The sequence below is a fragment of the Hypanus sabinus genome, chromosome 23 (assembly GCF_030144855.1).
Source record: "Hypanus sabinus isolate sHypSab1 chromosome 23, sHypSab1.hap1, whole genome shotgun sequence".
Lineage (NCBI taxonomy): Eukaryota > Metazoa > Chordata > Chondrichthyes > Myliobatiformes > Dasyatidae > Hypanus > Hypanus sabinus.
The window spans coordinates 64,879,111-64,898,233 of NC_082728.1; the positions used below are offsets into that span (position 1 = coordinate 64,879,111).

A 19,123-nucleotide genomic window follows, 5' to 3' on the forward strand; every position below is an offset into this window, starting at 1 on the left:
TGCAACTAGAGATGAAGTTCATGGCTCCATAATCTCTAATGCCTTGCACAAAAAAGATGTTAATGGAAAAGTAGCAAGTAAGAAACCTGATCTTGAGAAAAAGCATAACCTTGCCAATAAAGACTTAGCAAAGCATCACTTAGAAGATACTGTAAAGATGTGGAAGAAGGTCTGATGGTCAGAGGAAACTAAAGTGGAACTTTTTACCTCATCCTTAAGTGGGCTTTGACTGGGCCACTCAATGATGTGGATTTACTAATACTGTGAAATCTAATAGTGCATATTTGCTAGGTAACACCAACCCTACTGTAAAGGTTGCATCATGGTGGTGTAGGTAGCATCATGCTCTGGGGATGCTTTACAGCAGCTGGGATCGGAAATCTGCTTAGGATTGATGGGAAGATGAGTGCTGCTAAATACAGAGAGATCCTGGATAAAAACCTCCTAGCCTCTGCCAGAAATCTTTAACTGGGGAGGAAGTCCATCTTTCAGCAGGATCAATGACCCAAAACACACAGCTAGCACAATTATGGAGTGGCTTCAAATGAAGTAAATTCACATATTTGAGTGGCCCAGTCAAAGCCCTGATCTTGAACTGATCGAACATCTCAGGCAAGACTTTAAGATTGCTCTCCACCGCCGCTCCCCAAATAACCTGGCACAGCTTGAGTAATTTTGCAAGTAGAAATGGGCAAACCTTCCTCCTTCACATTATGGAAAGCTAATAGAGACTTAACTAAAAAGACTGCCTACCTGGACTCCATTCTCCCCTTCTCCCATCTTCAACACTTCTCCTCCTCCTGGACACCCCCACTGGGCCTTCTACCTGCACTCGATCTTTTCATCTCCAACTGTCGCCGAGACATCAACTGTCTCAACTTCACCACTTCTTTCTCCGGTTCCAACCTCACTCCCTCTGAACACACTGCCCTCCATTCCCTCCGCACTAATCCTAACCTCACCATCAAACCCGCAGACAAAGGTGGTGCTGTAGTAGTCTGGCAGACGGACCTCTACCTCACTGAGGCCAAACGGCAGCTCTCTGACACCTCCTCTTACTTACCCCTGGAACAGGACCCCACCAAAAAACATCAAACCATTGTCTCCTGTACCATCACTGCCCTTATCAACTCCGGAGGCCTTCTATCCTCAGCCAAAATACTCATAATTCCCACACCTCACACTGCTTGGTTTTACCTCCTCCCCAAGATCCACAAGCCTGACTGTCCTGGTAGGCCCATAGTTTCGGCCTGCTCCTGCCCACCGAACTTGTATCTGCCTACCTGGACTCCATTTTGTCACCCATAGTTCAGTTCCTCACTACCTACACCCGGGATACATCCCATGCCCTCCACCTCTTCAATAACTTCCAGTTCCCCGGTCCCGACTACTTCATTTTCACTGTGGATGTCCAAACCTTTTACACTTCCATTCCCCATCCAGAAGGCCGCAAAGCCCTCCACTACTTTCTTGACAATAGACCTCTCCAGTTCTCCGACACCACCACATTCCTCTGGTTGGCGGAACTGGTACTCACACTTAATAACTTCTCTTTTGGCTCTTCCCACTTCCTTCAGACCAAGGGTAAAGCTATGGGCACTTGCCCCAGCTATGCCTGCCTCTTCGTTGGTTATGTGGAACAGTCTATGCTCCAAATCTATACTGGTACTGCTCCTCAATTTTTCCTTCGCTACATTGACGACAACATTGGTGCTGCTTCCTGCACCCAGGCTGAGCTCGTCAATTTCATCAACTTTGCATCTAACTTCCACACAGCCCTCAAATTTACTTGGTCTATCTCAGACACTTCGCTCCCTGTTCTCGATCTCTCGATCTCCATCTCTGGAGATAGACTGTCCACAGACATCTTCTATAAACCCACTGATTCTCATAACTACCTCAGCCATACTTCTTCCCACCCTGCCAAATGTGAAAATGCTATTCCCTATTCCCAGTTCTTCCATCTCCGCCATCTCTGCTCCCAGGATGAGGCTTTCCGTTCCAGGACATCTCAAATGTCCTCTTTCTTTAAGGATCATGGTTTCCCTTCTGCCGTCATCAATGATGCCCATCCTCCCATCACCACAACAGGGACCGAGTTCCTCTTGACCTCACCTACCACCCCACCAACCTCCGGATCCAGCATATTATCTTCCACTACTTCTGCCACCTTCAACAGGACCCCACCACTAAGCAGATCTTTCCCTCTCTACCTCTCTCTGTTTTCTGCAGGGATCATTCCCTCCGTGGCTCCCTGGTCCACCCACCCCTCCCAACCAATCTCCCACCTGGCACTTATCCCTGCAAGCGTAAGTGCTACACCTGTCCCTATACCTCCTCTCTTGCCACCATTCAGGGCCCCAAACAGTCCTTCCAGGTAAGGCAACACTTCACTTGTGAGTCTGTTGGGGTAATCTATTGCATTCAGTGCTCCCGGTGCGGCGAAACCCGACGCAGATTGGGGACCGCTTCGTCGAGCACCTCCGCTCTGTCCGCCACTACAGACAGGATCTCCCGGTTGCTACCCACTTCAATTCTGCTTCACATTCCCATTCGGATATGTTCATACATGACCTCTACTGCCATGATGAGTCCAAACTCAGTTTGGAGGAGCAACACCTCATATACGGTCTGGGTAGTCTCCAGCCCCTTGGCATGAACACTGAATTCTCCAACTTCCAGTAATTCTCTCCCTCTCCCTTCCCCCATCCCAGTTTTACTCTGCCTCCTCCTCCAGCTGCCTATCACCTCTCTCATGATTCCGCCTCCTCCTACTACCCATAGTGCTTTCCCTTACATTCCTTCTTCACCCTTCCTGCCTATTCCCTCCCTGCTTCCCTCCCTCACCCCTTGATCTTTCCTCTTATTGGTTTTTTACCTGGCACCTACCAGCTTTCTCCTTCCCACCCTCCCCCCACCTTCTTTATAGGGCCCCTGCCCCATCCCTATTCGGTCCTGACGAAGGGTTTCGATCCGAAACGTTGACTGCTCGTTTCCACGGATGCTGCCCTACCTGCTGAGTTCCTCCAGCTTGTTGTACGTGTTGATCTAAAAAGATTATTGTAATAGCTGTGAGTGGTGATTCAGCTAAGTATTGAGCAAAGGTGTGGAGGGGGGGTGAATACTTTTGAACAGCTGACAAATCAGCTTTTGAAGTTTTAGTTTTACAATTGCTTTACAATTTTCCCGGGTTTTTTTGGACTCAGCTTTGAGAAAAAAATAGGAGCTTGTGATTCACAAATAAAAATTCTCAGTTAAATTGATCAAAATCTCTGGTTGTAATACTCATTTATGTTAACAAAGGGTTGAGAGCCAAATACTTTTAAAAGGCACTGTACGTGTGTGGTCACAGTGATGAGAACCAAGACGGATTTTCCTAATGGCCACCTATTTTAATTCTACTTCGAATTCTCATTCCAGCAATTTAGTCCATGTCCTCCTCTTCTTGCATGAAGAGGCCACTCATCATTTGTATTCAATCTGGGTAGCCTTCAACTTGATGGTATGAACAATGATTTCTCTAACTTACTGAAAATTTCTTCCCCTCACCCCCCTTCTCTTTTTCCATTCCCTATTCTGGTTCCCTTCTTACCCCTTCTCCTCATCTGCCCTTGAATGTAGTAGGTTGAACAGCCTGAGTGCTGTATGACTCTGACCTTGGGGATTCCCAGTGACCATCATTTAAATCCTCTGATTTACACTTTCTGGCTTTGGAGTGAGGATGCGATAGGTTGGAATGGAGGGAGTGTCCTTGCCAGTGAACCATGTTTAGGGTTATTTAGGCTGCAGGCTTCTTCCACCAGCAATGGGTCTGAGCAGAGGTTAAAGTGAGTTGCTGTCTACCCTATCAGTACCATATGTTAGTACTAACAAATGCACTAGATTTGGCTGTAACATTGACTGATTGGTTTAAACCTATTAGTTTATTGTATTGGACTACCCAATAGTTACTTATGTTTTGCTGTGTTTTGAATTGTTTGTACATCACTGGCTTTGCGTGGTACTAACCCTGCCCTTGCTGTGTGTGACATTTAAACTGCAGGTAACATCATGGAAATCTAAACTCCCTCTACAAACCATCATGCGACTGCTGCAGGTTCTGGTTCCACAGGTGGAGAAGATCTGCATTGACAAGTAAGCACTTGCATTGACCATCTCTAGCGAGTAGGCCAGCATTTCTTAGTTGTTTTCACAAATTTGCTGCTGGAAGGGAGTAAATAGCAAGGTGTCTGTTCTTGTTAGAGTGGTTATATCAGTTATTTCTGTCAGTGCTGGTGTTGCTCATGTTACCTTACCTTGGTCACTGCCCCAACAATCATTGATAAAATGTTGGAGAGCTAACTCCCGGGAAGTGGGAGTTCATTACAGGAGAGGGAGAGAAGGAGCTGAGATACTGCTGGGCCCAGGTTTGCTTGTCCTACAATGACATACAGATTCTCAGTGTTGTCCACATCAAGGGTCAAGAGAGGAACAGTATCTCACTTTCATCCTCAACACTCTGCAGTCCAATGGCCTGAACATTCAGTTTTCTGATATTATTTATCTTTCCCCACTGGTGGGTTTTCTTTCCCCCTTTTCTCCTTCATACCTCTCTTACTCCTGATCCTCTTCTAGTCTTAAACACAATGGATTCTGCATTTGCTGGAAATCCAGAACACACTCAGAACGCTGGAGGACCTCAGCAGGTAAGGTGGCGTCTATGAAAATGAATAAACAGTCAATATTGAGACCTTGATCAGGGCTGGAAAGGCAGAATAAGAAGGGAAGAGCAGAAGGAGTACAAGCTATAGGTAATAGGTGAAGCCAAGTAGCTGAAGGAGGGTGAAGTAAGATGAAATTGGGAAGTGTTAATTAGAAAAGGTAAAGGGCTGGTGAAGAAGGAATTTGATAACAGGAGAGTTGACCATGGGAGAAATGGAAAGAGGAGGGGACCCAGGAGCAGGTGAGGAGAAGAGAAGTAAGAGGGGAGCCGAAGTGGGGAATTGAAGAAGAGGGAAAAATTATCAGAGTTAAGGAAGTCGATATTAGTACCCTGTTTGGAGACTAACCAAACAACATAAGGTTTTGCTCTGTCAACCTGAGAATGGATTCATCATGAAGTCCCTAGAGAAGCTGGACTTGACTCACCACCGACCCCTGGTCAGATCAGCCCTCAAACCCCTGCAGTTTGCCTACCAGGAGCACGTTGTAGTCAATGATGCTGTCATCTACCTGCTGGACAGAGCCTACTCCCATCTGGATAAGCAGGGCAGCACTGTGAGGATTGTGTTTTTTGATTTCTCAAGTGCCTTCAATACCATACAGCCCTCATTGCTGGGGAAAAGCTCTATTCAATGCGGAATGGCCCTTCCATTGTATCCTGGATAATGGATTACCTAAATGGCAGACCACAGTATGTGGGGCTTCAGAGCTGTGAGTCAGACATGGCTATAAAGCAGCACTGGGGCCCAACAGAGGACTGTATTTACCCTGTATAGCTTGACTTTAAATACAACACTGAGTCATGTCATCTGCAGAAATTCTCTGATGAATCAGCAATAGTTGGGTGTACAAAGGGAGGACGGGAGAATGAATACGGGGCCCTGGTGGAGAACTTTGTCAAATGGTGCAAGTTGAATCATCTGCAGCTCAACATTAGTAGGACAGAGGAGATGATAATGGACTTAAGGAAGACTTGGTCCCTTTACTATTAGTGGTGAAGACGTGGATGTGATGAGGACCTACAAGTACCTGGAGGTGCACGTAGATGACAGACTTGAGTGGAGCACCAACACAGAGGCTGTGTACGAGAGCCAGAGTCGCCTCTATTTCCTGAGGTCCTTTGGAGTATGCAGGCCTCTCATTCACATGTTCTACAAGACTGTTGTCGCCAGTACAATCTTCTATGTGGTGGTGTGCTGAGGCAAAGAAATCAATACGGGTGATGCCAGCAGGCTCAGTAAACTGATTAGAAAGACAGGCTCTATTATGGAAGTTAAAATGAACACACTGGAGGCTGTGGTAGAATAAAGAACCCTATAGAAAATCCTGGCAATTCTGGACAATGTTTCTCACCTTGTGCACGCCACCTTGGCTGAACAGAGGAGCACTTTTAGTAACAGACTAAGATATCTGCACTTCCCAAAGAGCGCTGTATGAGGTCATTCTTAGTCTGGGCTATTAGGTTCTATAATGAGTCAACCTATAGCTGGGGAAGTGATGACCCCCACCTCCCCTCCTGTTAGACTGTTTGTGGTAACTTAATTTTTATTCTTTCTACTTCTCTTCTAATATTTGTTTTTGTGTACTTATAATGCAACTGTGACACTGTAATTTCCCTTGAGATCAATAAAGTATCCATCCATCTATCTATCATGGCTGTAGAGATTGATAAGTCAAAATAGGAATGGAGATTGGAATTAAAATGAAAATCCTGCTTTTTGTGGTTGGAACGTAAGTGCTCAACAAAGTGGTCACATGCCGGAGGCCACATCGGGAGCACTGAATACCATAGACAACCCCAAAATATTCGCAGGCAAAATGTTGGCTCACCTGTGAGGACTGTTTGGCACCTTGAATGTAAGTGAGGCAGGAGATGAATGAACAGATGTAGTACCTGTACTTCTGCTTACAGGGATAAGTGGAGATTAGTGAGGAGGGATGTACAGTGTCTATAAAAGTATTCATCCCTCTCATGTTTTATTGTTTTACAACATTAAATCACAGTGGACTTAATTTGGCTTTTTTAACACTGATGAATACAAAAAGACGTCAAAGTGAAAACAGATCTCTACAAAGTGATTTAAATTAATTACAATTATACAATGCAAAATAATTGATTGCATAAGTATTCACCCTCTTTTCATATGACACACCAAATCATCACTGATGCTGCCAGTAGGTTTTAGAAGTCATATAATTAGTTAAATGGAGACCTGTGTGCGGTCAAGGTGTTTCAGTTGATTGTAGTAAAAATATACCTGTATCTAGAAGATCCAGCTGCTGGTGAGTCAGTATCCTGACTAAAACTACATCATGAAGACAAACAAGAGAAAATCTGCAGACACTAGAAATCCAAACAATACACACAAGATGCTGAGTTCCATCTCGGCCCTCCTAGTCCATGCCGAACTCTTAATCTCACCTGGTCCCACCTACCCGCACTCAGCCCATAACCCTCCACTCCTTTCCTGTCCATATACCTATCCAATTTTACCTTAAATGACACAACTGAACTGGCCTCTACTACTTCTACAGGAAGCTCATTCCACACAGCTATCACTCTCTGAGTAAAGAAATACCCCCTCGTGTTTCCCTTAAACTTTTGCCCCCTAACTCTCAAATCATGTCCTCTCGTTTGAATCTCCCATACTCTCAATGGAAACAGCCTATTCACGTCAACTCTATCTATCCCTCTCAAAATTTTAAATACCTCAATCAAATCCCCCCTCAACCTTCTACGCTCCAATGAATAGAGACCTAACTTGTTCAACCTTTCTCTGTAACTTAAGTGCTGAAACCCAGGTAACATCCTAGTAAATCGTCTCTGCACTCTCTCTAATTTCTTGATATCTTTCCTATAATTTGGTGACCAGAACCGTACACAATATTCCAAATTTGGCCTTACCAATGCCTTGTACAATTTTAACATTACATTAACATTAACATTTTCTCTTTTTTGTGATTGGATTATTACATTGCAAAGTCTGTTCCAGAGATGCTTACCCTGAAGAAATTTAAATCTGCTTTCTCTCACTGATCCCCCTCTGTGATCTTTGTGGCCCTCCGACTCAGGTGAGGGCATGGCACTGTTGATCAGAGATAGTGTCAGGGCTGCAGAAAAGGTGGACATCATGGATGGATTGTCTATGGAGTCTCTGTAGGTGGAGTTTAGGAACAGGAAGGGGTCAATAACTTTACTGTGTGTTTTTTATAAGCCACCCAATAGTAACAATTGGCATCTCCCGAGAGCAAGGGGTTTAGATGGGGTGGAGTTCGTTAAGTGTGTTCAGGAAAGTTTCTTGACACAGTATGTAGGTAAGCCTACAAGAGGAGAGACTGTACTTGATTTGGTATTGGGAAAAGAACCTGGACTGGTGTCATATCTCTCAGTGGGAGAGCATTTTGGAGATAGCAATCATAATTTTATCTCCTTTATCATAGCATTGGAGAGAGATAGAAACAGATAAGTTAGAAAAGCATTTAATTGGAGTAAGGGGAATTATGAGGCTATCAGGCAGGAATCTGGAAGCTTAAATTGGAAACAGGTGTTCTCAAGGAAAAGTATGGAAGAAGTGTGGCAAATGTTCAGGGAATATTTGTGTGAAGTTCTGCATAGATACATTCCAATGAGACAGGGAAGTTATGGTAGGGTGCAGGAACTGTGATGTACAAAGGCTGTAATAAATCTTGTCAAGAAGAAAAGAAAAGCTTATAAAAGGTTCCGAGAGCTAGGTAATGTTAGAGATCTAGAAGATTATAAGGCTACCAGGAAGGAGCTTAAGAAGGAAATTAGGAGAGCCAGAGGGGCCATGAGAAGGCCTTGGCAGGCAGGATTAAAGAAAACCCCAAGGCATTCTGCAAGTATGTGAAGAGCAGGAGGATAAGACTTGAAAGAATAGGACCTATCAAATGTAACAGTGGGAAAGTGTGTATGGAACTGGAGGAGATAGCATAGGTACTTAATGAATACTTTACTTCAGTATACACTGTGGAAAATGATCTTGATCATTGTAGTGATGTCTTGCAGCGGGCTGAAAAGCTTGAGCATGGAGATATTAAGGAAGAGGATGTGCTGGAGCTTTTGCAAAGTTGGATAAGTCACTGGGACTGGTTGAGATGTACCCCAGGATACTGTGAGAGGTGAGGAAGGAGATTGCTGAGCCTCTGGTGATGATCTTTGCATCAACAATGGGGACGGCAGAGGTTCTGGAGGATTGCTGGGTTCAGATGTTGTTCCTTTAATCAAGAAAGGGAGTAGAGATAGCCCAGGAAATTATAGACCAGTGAGTCTTACTTCAGTGGTTGGTAAGTTGATGGAGAAGGTCCTGAGAGGCAGGATTTATGAACATTTGGAGAGGTATAATATGATTAGGAATAGTCAGCATGGCTTTGTCAAAGGCAGGTCGTACCTTACTAGCCTGATTGACTATTTTGAGGATGTAACTAAACACATAGATGAAGGTAGAGCAGTAGATACAGTGTATATGGATTTTAACAAGGCATTTGGTAAGGTACCCCATGCAAGGCTTATTGATAAAGTAAGGAGGCATGGGATCCAAGGGGACATTGCTTTGTGGAACCAGAACCGGCTTGCCCACAGAAGGCAAAGAGTGGTTGTAGACGGGTCATATTCTGCATGGAAGTCGGTGACCAGTGGTGTGCCTCGGGGATCTGATCTGGGACCCTTACTCTTCATGATTTTTAGAAATGACCTGGATGAGGAAGCAGAGGGATAGGTTAGTAAGTTTGCTGATGACACTAAGGTTGGAATTGTTGTGAACAGTGTGGAGGGCTGTCAGAGTTTAGAGCGGGACATTGATAGGATGCAAAAATGCACTGAGAAGTGGCAGATGGAGCACAACCCAGATAAGTGTGAAGTGGTTCATTTTGGTTGGTCAAATATGATGGCAGAATATAGTATTATGGGAAGACTCTTGGCAGTGTGGAGGATCAGAGGGATCTTGGGGTCCGAGTCCATAGCTCAAAGTAGCTGCGCAGGTTGACCCAGTGGCTAAGAAGGCGTACGATGTATTGGCCTTCATCAATCATGGAATTTAGGAGCAGAGAGATAATGTTGCAGCTACATAGGACCCTGGTCAGACCTCACTTGGAGTACTGTGCTCAGTTCTGGTCACCTCACTACAGGAAGGATGTGGAAGCTATAGAAAGGGTGCAGAGGAGATTTACAAGGATGTTGGCTGGATTGGGGAGCATGTCTTATGAGAATAGGTTGAGTGAACTTCGCCTTTTCTCCTTGGAGCAATGGAAGATGAAAGGTGACCTGATAGAGGTGTGTAAGATGATGAGAGGCATTTATCGTGTGGATAGTCAGAGGCTTTTCCCCAGGGATTAAATGGTTGCCACAAGAGGACAGGTTCAAGGTGCTGGGGAGTATGTACAGAGAAGATGTCAGGGGCAGGTTCTTTTTACTCAGAGTGGTGAGTGCCTGGAATTGGCTGCCAGCAATGGTGGTGGAGGCGGGTCTTTTAAGAGACTTTTGGACAGGTACATGAAACTTGGAAAAATAGAGGGCTATAGGGAAGCCTAGTAATTTCTAGGGTAGGGGCATGTTCAGCACAACCTTGTGTGCCGAAGGGCCTGTATTGTGCTGTAGCTTTTCTATGTTCCTTTGACCACGTGCTAACGCAGACCCGCTACCAGAACCACATATCCTTCCTGGGAATATGTCTTCGCCACCAACTTATACCATGTGGCTTCCAGATCCGTTTTCAAGTCTTTCAGTTTGAACCCTTGGAGGGCCCCAGGTACTTACATTAAGTTCAAACACGAGGAAATCTGCAGATGCCAGAAATTCAAACAACACACACAAAATGCTGGTGGAACACAGCAGGCCAGGCAGCATCTATAAGGAGTCGCACTGTCGATGTTTCGGGCCGAGACCCTTCGTCAGGACTAACTGAAAGGAAAGATAGTAAGAGATTTGAAAGTAGTGGGGGGAGGGGGAAATGCAAAATGACAGGAGAAGACCGAAGGGGGTGGGATGAAGCTAAGAGCTGGAAAGGTGATTGGCAAAAGTGATACAGAGCTGGAGAAGGGAAAGGATCATGGGACGGGAGGCCTCGGGAGAAAGAAAGGGGGAGGGGAGCACCAGAGGGAGATGGAGAACAGGCAGGGTGATGGGCAGAGAGAGAGAGAAAAAAACCAAACAACTAAATATGTCAGGGATGGGGTAAGAAGGGGAGGAGGGGCATTAACGGAAGTTAGAGAAGGCAATGTTCATGCCATCAGGTTGGAGGCTACCCAGCCGGTATATAAGGTGTTGTTCCTCCAACCTGGGTTTGGATTAATTTTGACAATAGAGGAGGCCATGGAGAGACATATAAGAATGGGAATGGGACGTGGAATTAAAATGTGTGGCCACTGGGAGATCATGCTTTCTCTGGTGGACCAAGCCTAGGTGTTCAGCGAAATGGTCTCCCAGTCCGCGTCAGGTCTCACCAATATATAAAAGGCCACACCGGGAGCGCCGGACGCAGTATACCACACCAGCCGACTGACAGGTGAAGTGTCGCCTCACCTGGAAGGACTGTCTGGGGCCCTGAATGGTGGTGAGGGAGGAAGTGCAAGGACAGGTGTAGCACTTGTTCCGCTTACAAGGATAAGTGCCAACTTACATTAAGTTGACTGCTTTTCCCACTGCATTCAACGCTTTCTGCCATAAGGAGGTACCTGGTGTCCCAATCCCAGTCATTTCCACATCTCTGGAATTCTCTCTGCCGCCTATAATGGACCTGTCCGCTACTTTATCCTCTGCCAGCTTTTAATAGCCGGTTGTTTAACTTCCTCATGCCCTGCAATGATCAGAAGATAGTCTGTCTACAGACCACAGAATCTGCTGTCTCCAACGTTGGCAGGTCCGGACGTCTCCAGACTGCAATCCCTCCTGCAGACCTCAACAGCACTAAAGATCCAGAGCAGAATCAAAACCCAGACTCCTCCAGTGTCAGTGTAGGTTCCAGCAACCTCGGACACATTACAAGTGCCGACTGTGCAACCTCCAGCCTTGCTTCCAGGCCGGGTCTTCATGTGTAGCTGCTGGAACTTCCATCTCCCCTTCCCCCACCACCATTCTGCAATCCTCTCTCTTTCAGGTCCCACCACTAGCTCTTGGGTCCTCGGAGACTCCATCTTCCTCTCACCCCACCATCCCTGAACACCCCAAACCTCCCTTGCCCTGTCATCCATGCTGGGTCTTCACTATTCCCTCTGACTTTCCCTTCTCTGAGGCACGGTGTTCTGTCCTCAGTAGGGGCCTCACCTTTATTCCCCTGCACCCACACCTCAGTGAGTTCTGCTCCCGCCAAGGTGCCAAGGTCTTCTTCTGCCGCCTCTGCCTCCAATCCTACTACTTTGGCAAGGATTCTCCACCCTCACCAATGACCCCTTTTCCTGTCTTCAACACTCCTCCTCCATGCTCTGGATGCCTTTATTGCTAACTGTCAACAGGGCAACAACAATTCCAATGTCGCTCCTTCCAAGCGCTCGGCTCTCCACTCTCTCCACACTAATCATAGCCTCACCATCAAATCCCGAGATAAGTGGGGGTGTTGTAGTAGTCTGGCGGATTGACCTCTACCTCGTCGAGGCCCAGTGACAGCTCTCAGACACCATTAAGGAAACCAGGCAATTGTCTCCCACACCATCACTAACCTCATAGTTTCCGCGACCCGAAACTCCCATTTTTACCTCCTATCCAAGATCCACAAACGTGCTTGTTTCAGCTTATTCCTGCTCCACTGAACCCATATCTGTATACCTTGACTCTGTTTTATCCCCCATGGTTCATTCCCTTCCTACTAACATCCATGACACTTCATACGCTCTGGATTTTTTCAATGATTTGTAGTTCCCTGGCCCCCATCACCTTATTTTCATTATGGATGTCCAGTCCATGTACACTTCCATCTCCCCACCAGGAAGGCCTCAAAATTCTCCACTTCCTTCTGGACACTAGACCCAACCAGTTCCCCTCCACCACCACCACACCCCTCCGTCTAATGGAACTTGTCCTCACTCTTAATAATTTCTCCTTTGGCTCCTCCCACTTCCTTCAAATGAAAGGTGTAGCCATGGGCACCCGCATGGGTTCCAGCTATGCCTGACTTTTTGTCGGCTACGTGAAACAATCATGTTCCAAGACTACACTGGTGTCACTCCCCCAATTTTTCTACGCTACATTGACAACCGCATTAGTGGGGCTTCCTGTAGCCATGTTGAGCTTATGGACTTCATCAACTTTGCCTCCAATTTCTGCACTGTCCTCAAATTTTCTGACACCTCCCTCTCCTTTCACAATCTCTGTCTCTTTCATTGGAGACAGCTATCCACTAATGTCTATTACAAACTCATTGACTCTCACAGCATCCTGGACTATTCCTGCCCTGTTACTTGTAAAAATGCCGTCCCCTTCTCTCAATTTCTTCATCTCTGCCGCATCTGCTCTCAGGATGAGGATTTTCATTCCAGAACGAAGAAGGTGTCCTCCTCCTTTAAAGGAAGGGGCTACCTTTCCTCCACCATCAATGATGCCCTCAACTACATCTCGTGTATTTCATGCACATCTGCCCTCACCCCATCCTCCCACCAACCCACCAGGGATAGGGTCCTTGTCCTCACCTACCACCCTTCCAGCACATAATTCTCTGTAACTTTCGCCATCTCCAACAAGATCTCACTATCGAGTACATCTTTCTCTTCACCCCACTTTCTGCTTTCCATGGGGATCAGTCCCTATGTGACTCCCTTGTCCATTCATCCCTTTCCATTGAGCTCCTTCCTGGCACTTATCCATCCAAGCAGAATAAGTGCTACACCTGCTCCTACACTTTCTCCCTCACTACCATTCGAGGCTTCAAACAGTCCTTCCAGGTGAGGCGATGCTTCACCTGTTATACCTGGTGCTCCCTATGTGGCCTCTTGTATATCGGTGAGACCCAACATAGATTGGGAGCCACTTCATCAAACACCTATGCCAGAAAAAGCAAGATCTCATAGTGGCCACCCATTTTAACTTCACTTCCCATTCCTATTCTGGCATGTCCATCTATGGCCTCCTGTAGTAGACCACACTCAAGTTGGAGGAGCAACTCTTTATGTTCCCTCTGGGTAGCCTCCAACCTGATGGCATGAACATCGATTTCTCAAACTTCTCAAACTTCTCCCCTTTCCCCTCTCTCACCTTATCTCCTTGCCCACCCATCGCCTCCCTCTGGTGCTCCTCCCCCCTTTTCTTTCTTCCATGGTTTTTTGTTCTCTCTTGTTAGATTCCCCCTTCTCCAGCCCTGTATCCCTTTCCCAGCTCTTTACTTCACCCCTCCTCCTCCTGGTTTCACCTATAACCTTGTGTTTCTCCCTCCCCTCTTCCCCATCTTTTTTCTCCCCAGTCCTGCTGAAGTATCTCAGCCTGAAACATTGACTGTAATCTTTTCCATGGATGTTGCCTGGGATGCTGAGTTCCTTCAGCATTTTGTGTGTCACCACGAAGACAAAATAACTCTCCAAGCAACTCCGTTAAAATGTTAATGAATAGCACAAGTCAGGAGAAAGATACAAGAAAATTTCCAAGTCACTAAATATCCATTGGAGTACAGTTTAGTCAATCAAGAAATGGAAAGATACGGCACAGTTGTAAATCTGCCTAGAGCAGGCCGTCCTCAAAACCCGAGTGACCGTGCAAGAAGGGCAGTAGTGAGGGAGGCTACCAGGAGACTTATGTCAACTCTGGAAGAGTTACAAGCTTCAGTGGTTGAGATGGGAGAGACTGCGCATATGGCAGCTGTTGCCCAGGTGCTTCACTAGTGACAGCTTTAAGGGAGAGTGGCAAAGAGAAGGCCAGCACACCGCACACCATCCCTACCGTGAAGCACGGTGGTGGCTGCATCATGCTGTGGGGATGCTTCACTGCAGCAGGCCCTGGAAGGCTTGTTAAGGTAGAGGGTAAAATAAATGCAGCAAGATGCAGGGAAACTCTGGAGGAAACCTGATGTATCTGCAAGAGAACTAAGACTTGGGAGAAGATTTGTTTTCCAGCAAGATAATGACCCCAAGCATCAAGCTAAAGTGACACGGTAATGGCTTAAAAACAACAAAGTAAATGTCTTAGAGTGGCTGAGTCCAGGCGTCAATCCAATTGAAACTTTGTGGCTGAATTTGAAAAGGGCTGTTCACTTATGATCCTCATGCAATCAGACAGAATGTAAGCAGTTTTCTGAAGAAGAATGGTGAAAAATTGCAGTGTCCAGTTGTGCAAAGCTAATGGAGACTTATCCACACAGACTCAAGACCATAATTATCCATAATTGTTGTCAAAAGTGCATCTACTAAATACTGATTTAAAGGGGCTTAATACTTATGCAATCAATTATTTTGTGTTGTATATTTGTAGTTAATTTAGATCACTTTGTAGAGATCTGTTTTCACTTTGACAAGATAGAGTTGATCACTGTCAAACAAAAAGCCAAATTAAATCCACAGTGATTCAGTGCTGTAAACAATAAAACTTCCAAAGCGGGTGAATACTTTTTATAGGCACTGTAATGGACAAGGGAATTACGGAGTGAATGATCCCTGAAGAAGATGAAGAGTGGGAGGGAAGTAAAGATGGGTTTGTTAAAGATGATGTTTGTTGCGGAACATGATGTGTTGGATGAGGCTCATGGTGTGTTTTTTTTAGGATGAGTAGTTTTATCCCTGTTAAGGTGGTGGAAGATGGGGTGAGGGTAGATGTCTGGGAAATGGAGGACATGCAGGTGAGGACAGCATCTGTGTGGTGGAGGAAGGGAAACCTCCTCCTCTGAAGGAGGAGGATATCTTTAATTTTCTGGAAATCCTGGGAACAGGTGTGGACTTGAAGGAATTGAGAAAAGGGGATGGTATTTTTACTGGAAACAGGGTGGGTATGGTCAAGATAGTCGTGGAAGTCAATAGGTTTATAAAAGATAGCAGTAAACAGTTTGTCTCCAGAGAAAAGGGAGAGAAGTGTCAGAAATGGACGAAATGAGTTTAAGAGCAGGGTGGAAGTTGGAGGCAAAGTTGATGAAATTGATGAGCTTAGCATGGGTGCTAAAGCAGCATTAATGCAGTCATCACTGAAATTGGGGAGCATGGACTGTTCCACATAACAAGCATAGCTGCTTCCATCAGTCCTACTTGTTTTGTCCTTTATTGCAACCCAGATCCTAGTAACTCATCTTCATTCTCTCCCCAGTTCCATCCAACAGTTAGTCACTCAGGATCCCCTCAACTACCCTATCCAGGTCTGATTCCAACTGTCGTAGACCTCTCCTCTAATCTTCCCATTCTCAGTCCAGAACTGGTAGTACTTAGTGTTCCTGTGCATCTTCTTCCAGCAGCTGCCTCCCATCTTCATCTATTTTTGTTTGCCTCTATCTATCATTCTCCTGCCACTATCTCCCACTGCACACCTGCTCTTCTGTCTTCATACACCTTCTCAGTCCACCAATTTCCTCAGACTCCTATCTCTCCACTCCCCATCGTCTCTTTATACTGACCATTATGCATTTCCAGTTTCAGTCCTGATGCCAGGATTCCAACCTGAAACATCAACAATTCTTTACTCTCACAGTTGCTGCCTGACTTGCTGAGTTCTTTCAGTAGATTGTTGCTCTGGGTCCCAGCATCAGTATTCCCTGTGTCTCACACACAAGGTTCTTGTTCCATTTCTCTGCAGTGTTCTTCTCATTACCTTGTGTGATTGATATTCACATTTGTCAAAGTACTTCATTTTCACGATGTTGGTAACCTGCAGGGTACTTTGTATTGCCAAAATTAGGTTAGTAATTTCACGTGCAGGTGGCTCAGGCAGAAGTCTTGTGCAAAGCTGCTGCAGTTCAAGAAGAAATAGAAGCAGGTCTGGGCTATTTGGATGGTCATCTTTGCTCCAGTGTTCTGGAAGATTGTGGCTGATCTTGTATGTCAATACAAGCCCGTATAATTTGATTTCCTTATTGTCCATAAAAGAAAACTATTTCTCTTTTCCTGAGCATCTCTCTCTAGATGAATACAATTCTTATTTCAGTCTTCAGTGGTCAATCCTTTATCTTGTGATTCTTCTTTCCAGATCTCCCATCCAGGGAAAATACCTTCTGTAAAACTACAGTGCCAAGCCTGAACTAATTGTGTGTATTTCAATAAAATCACATCTCCTTACAGAGAGGAGAGACCAGACTATAAAATCTTTCCTCATATGACATCCTTGATCAGCCAACCCCAGGAGATGATGTGGTGAGCCTTCAGTGAATTCCCTCTGTCTCAGGTATACCCTCCCTGAGAGATACAAAGTGAATGAGTCTGGAGCAACCACCAGTTAGTTGAAGAGTGTGTTGAGCGGCATCTGTGGGGGGAAGAGGAATTGCCAAGGTTTTGAGTTGACTTCTGATGCACACGAAAATGTCAGCAGTTCCTCTCCCTCTACAGATGCTGCTCAACTCATTGAGTTCTTTTAGAAGATTGTTTGTATAGCTTCCCTGGTTTGGCGATTCATCCTGTACTCTTATGTTACAGCTAATCTCAAAGCAAAAAGAGTACAGATGCTGGAAGTTTGTAATCAACACAGAAAATGTTGGAAATATTCAATCGTCAATTACTGCCCATGGGAGAGGGAAAGAGTTAAAGTTTCAGGTTCATGAACTTCCATCAGCTCGAAAATTGACAAAACAGATGTATTATAATTACCAGGGAGGAGAAGGGTAGGGAAATGGGTGGGGATATCTGATTGGTGGTTAAACGGCGGGGAGGCGGGGTGGAATATGTACAGAGAAAGGTTGAACAAGTTGGGTCTTTATTCTTTGGAATGTAGAAGGTTGAGGGGGACTTGATAGAGGTATTTAAAATTATGAGGGAGATAGATAAGAGTTGATGTGGATAGGCTTTTTCCATTGAGAGTAGGGGAGATTCAAACAAGAAGACATGAGTTGAGAGTTAAGGAGCAAAAGTTTAGGAGTAACACGAGGGGGAGCTTCTTTACTCAGAGAGTGGTAGCTATGTGGAACAAGCTTCCAGTAGAGTGGTAGAGACAGGTTCGATTTTGTCATTTATATGTCATTGTTATATGGTTATATGGTCTATGATGGGGTGGGGAAAATGTGAAAGAGTGGAGTGTTGTCTGTTGATGGGTGGGAACTAGAGATTCCAGGGCACACTGCTTTTGCCTTGGTATTCTCTTTAATCCTACTTACCAAGTACTTTTCATAGCCCCTCATGGCTCTCCTAATTCCCCTCTTGTGTTCTTTACTAGCTTCTTTACAACCCTCAAGGACCCTATTTGGTTTCAGCTTCCTAAAACTTTGCATTTACTTCCATTTACCTCTTTATGAAATGAACCATTTCTTTCAACATCCAATTTCCCTTACCTTGACATCCTTATTCTTCTTATTGGAACACATCTATCCTCTACTTTGTCTTTAAGTACCACATGTCAGATGACAATTTGTTCAAAAACAGCTGTTCTCAATTAACTTTAGCTAGTCCTACCTAATATTCTCATAATCTGCCTTTTGCCCCAATTTATTACGTCCTTCAAGATCCATATTTATCCTTGTTTATCACCATTTTAAAACCTGAGTTGTGTTCACTGTTTCCTAAATGTTCTCCAAATGAAAGATCAGTCACCTGCACCAGGCTTATTTCCATCATGCTCCAGTATGATCATTCTTTTTGTTGGATTATCCACATACTAGTTTAGGAAACCCTCTTGAATGTACCTAACAAGTTCTGCTTCATGTCAACCTGTTGTTTTTTCACCACTCCTTAATCTTCCCACATATCTGTTCCTCAATGTCCTGGTCACTATTGGGGAGTCTGGAGTCTAATCCCATCAGATTGCACCTTTCATATTTCTACCCATATAGACTCAGTGCATGAGCTGTCTGTTATGTCCACTCTGAAGTGCAGTTGTGATACTGTCCCTGTAGTGCAATAGTGCAACTCTTTCCACACCCCCCCCCCCACATCCTGTCACAAAGCCCCTTTTCCTCCCTTTTTCTAAGACATCTGCTTCATTTCCTGTACTTCTGTTCTAGCCTCCTCCACCAAGCCAGAGTAAGGATAGGATTCCTGTGGCCTTGCTCTCCATCCCACCAGACTCCACATTCAAAGAATTGTGCTTTGTAATTTTCATTACCTCTCATTCACTGGCACTGTGAGACTGCTTTGTACATTCTCAGCTACCATTCAGGGTCCAAACACTGCTTTGTAGGTGATGCAGTAGTTTACCTGTGCTGCTTCCGTTTGACAGTGTTCGATACTGAAAATGTCATCTACTTCTAAGGAGGATCCTGACACAGGTTGCACATCTGCTCAGCAGAACACCAGCATTCCATCTGTAAAAGTGATCCTGGACTTCCAGTTACCTGTCAGCATCAATCTTTTTTCCTTACCCCAT

General features: G+C 45.2%; 1 protein-coding gene across 2 annotated transcripts in view; it reads left to right on the forward strand.

Moving 5' to 3' along the window:
- Nucleotides 1–19,123, forward strand: part of LOC132380265 (protein HID1) — a 257,992-nt gene that overhangs the window by 215,153 nt on the left and 23,716 nt on the right. For both annotated transcript variants that reach the window (XM_059949013.1, XM_059949014.1), the window contains one exon: nucleotides 4,043–4,134. In XM_059949013.1, coding sequence (XP_059804996.1) covers nucleotides 4,043–4,134 — 92 coding nt within the window. The remainder of the gene's footprint in view (nucleotides 1–4,042; nucleotides 4,135–19,123) is intronic.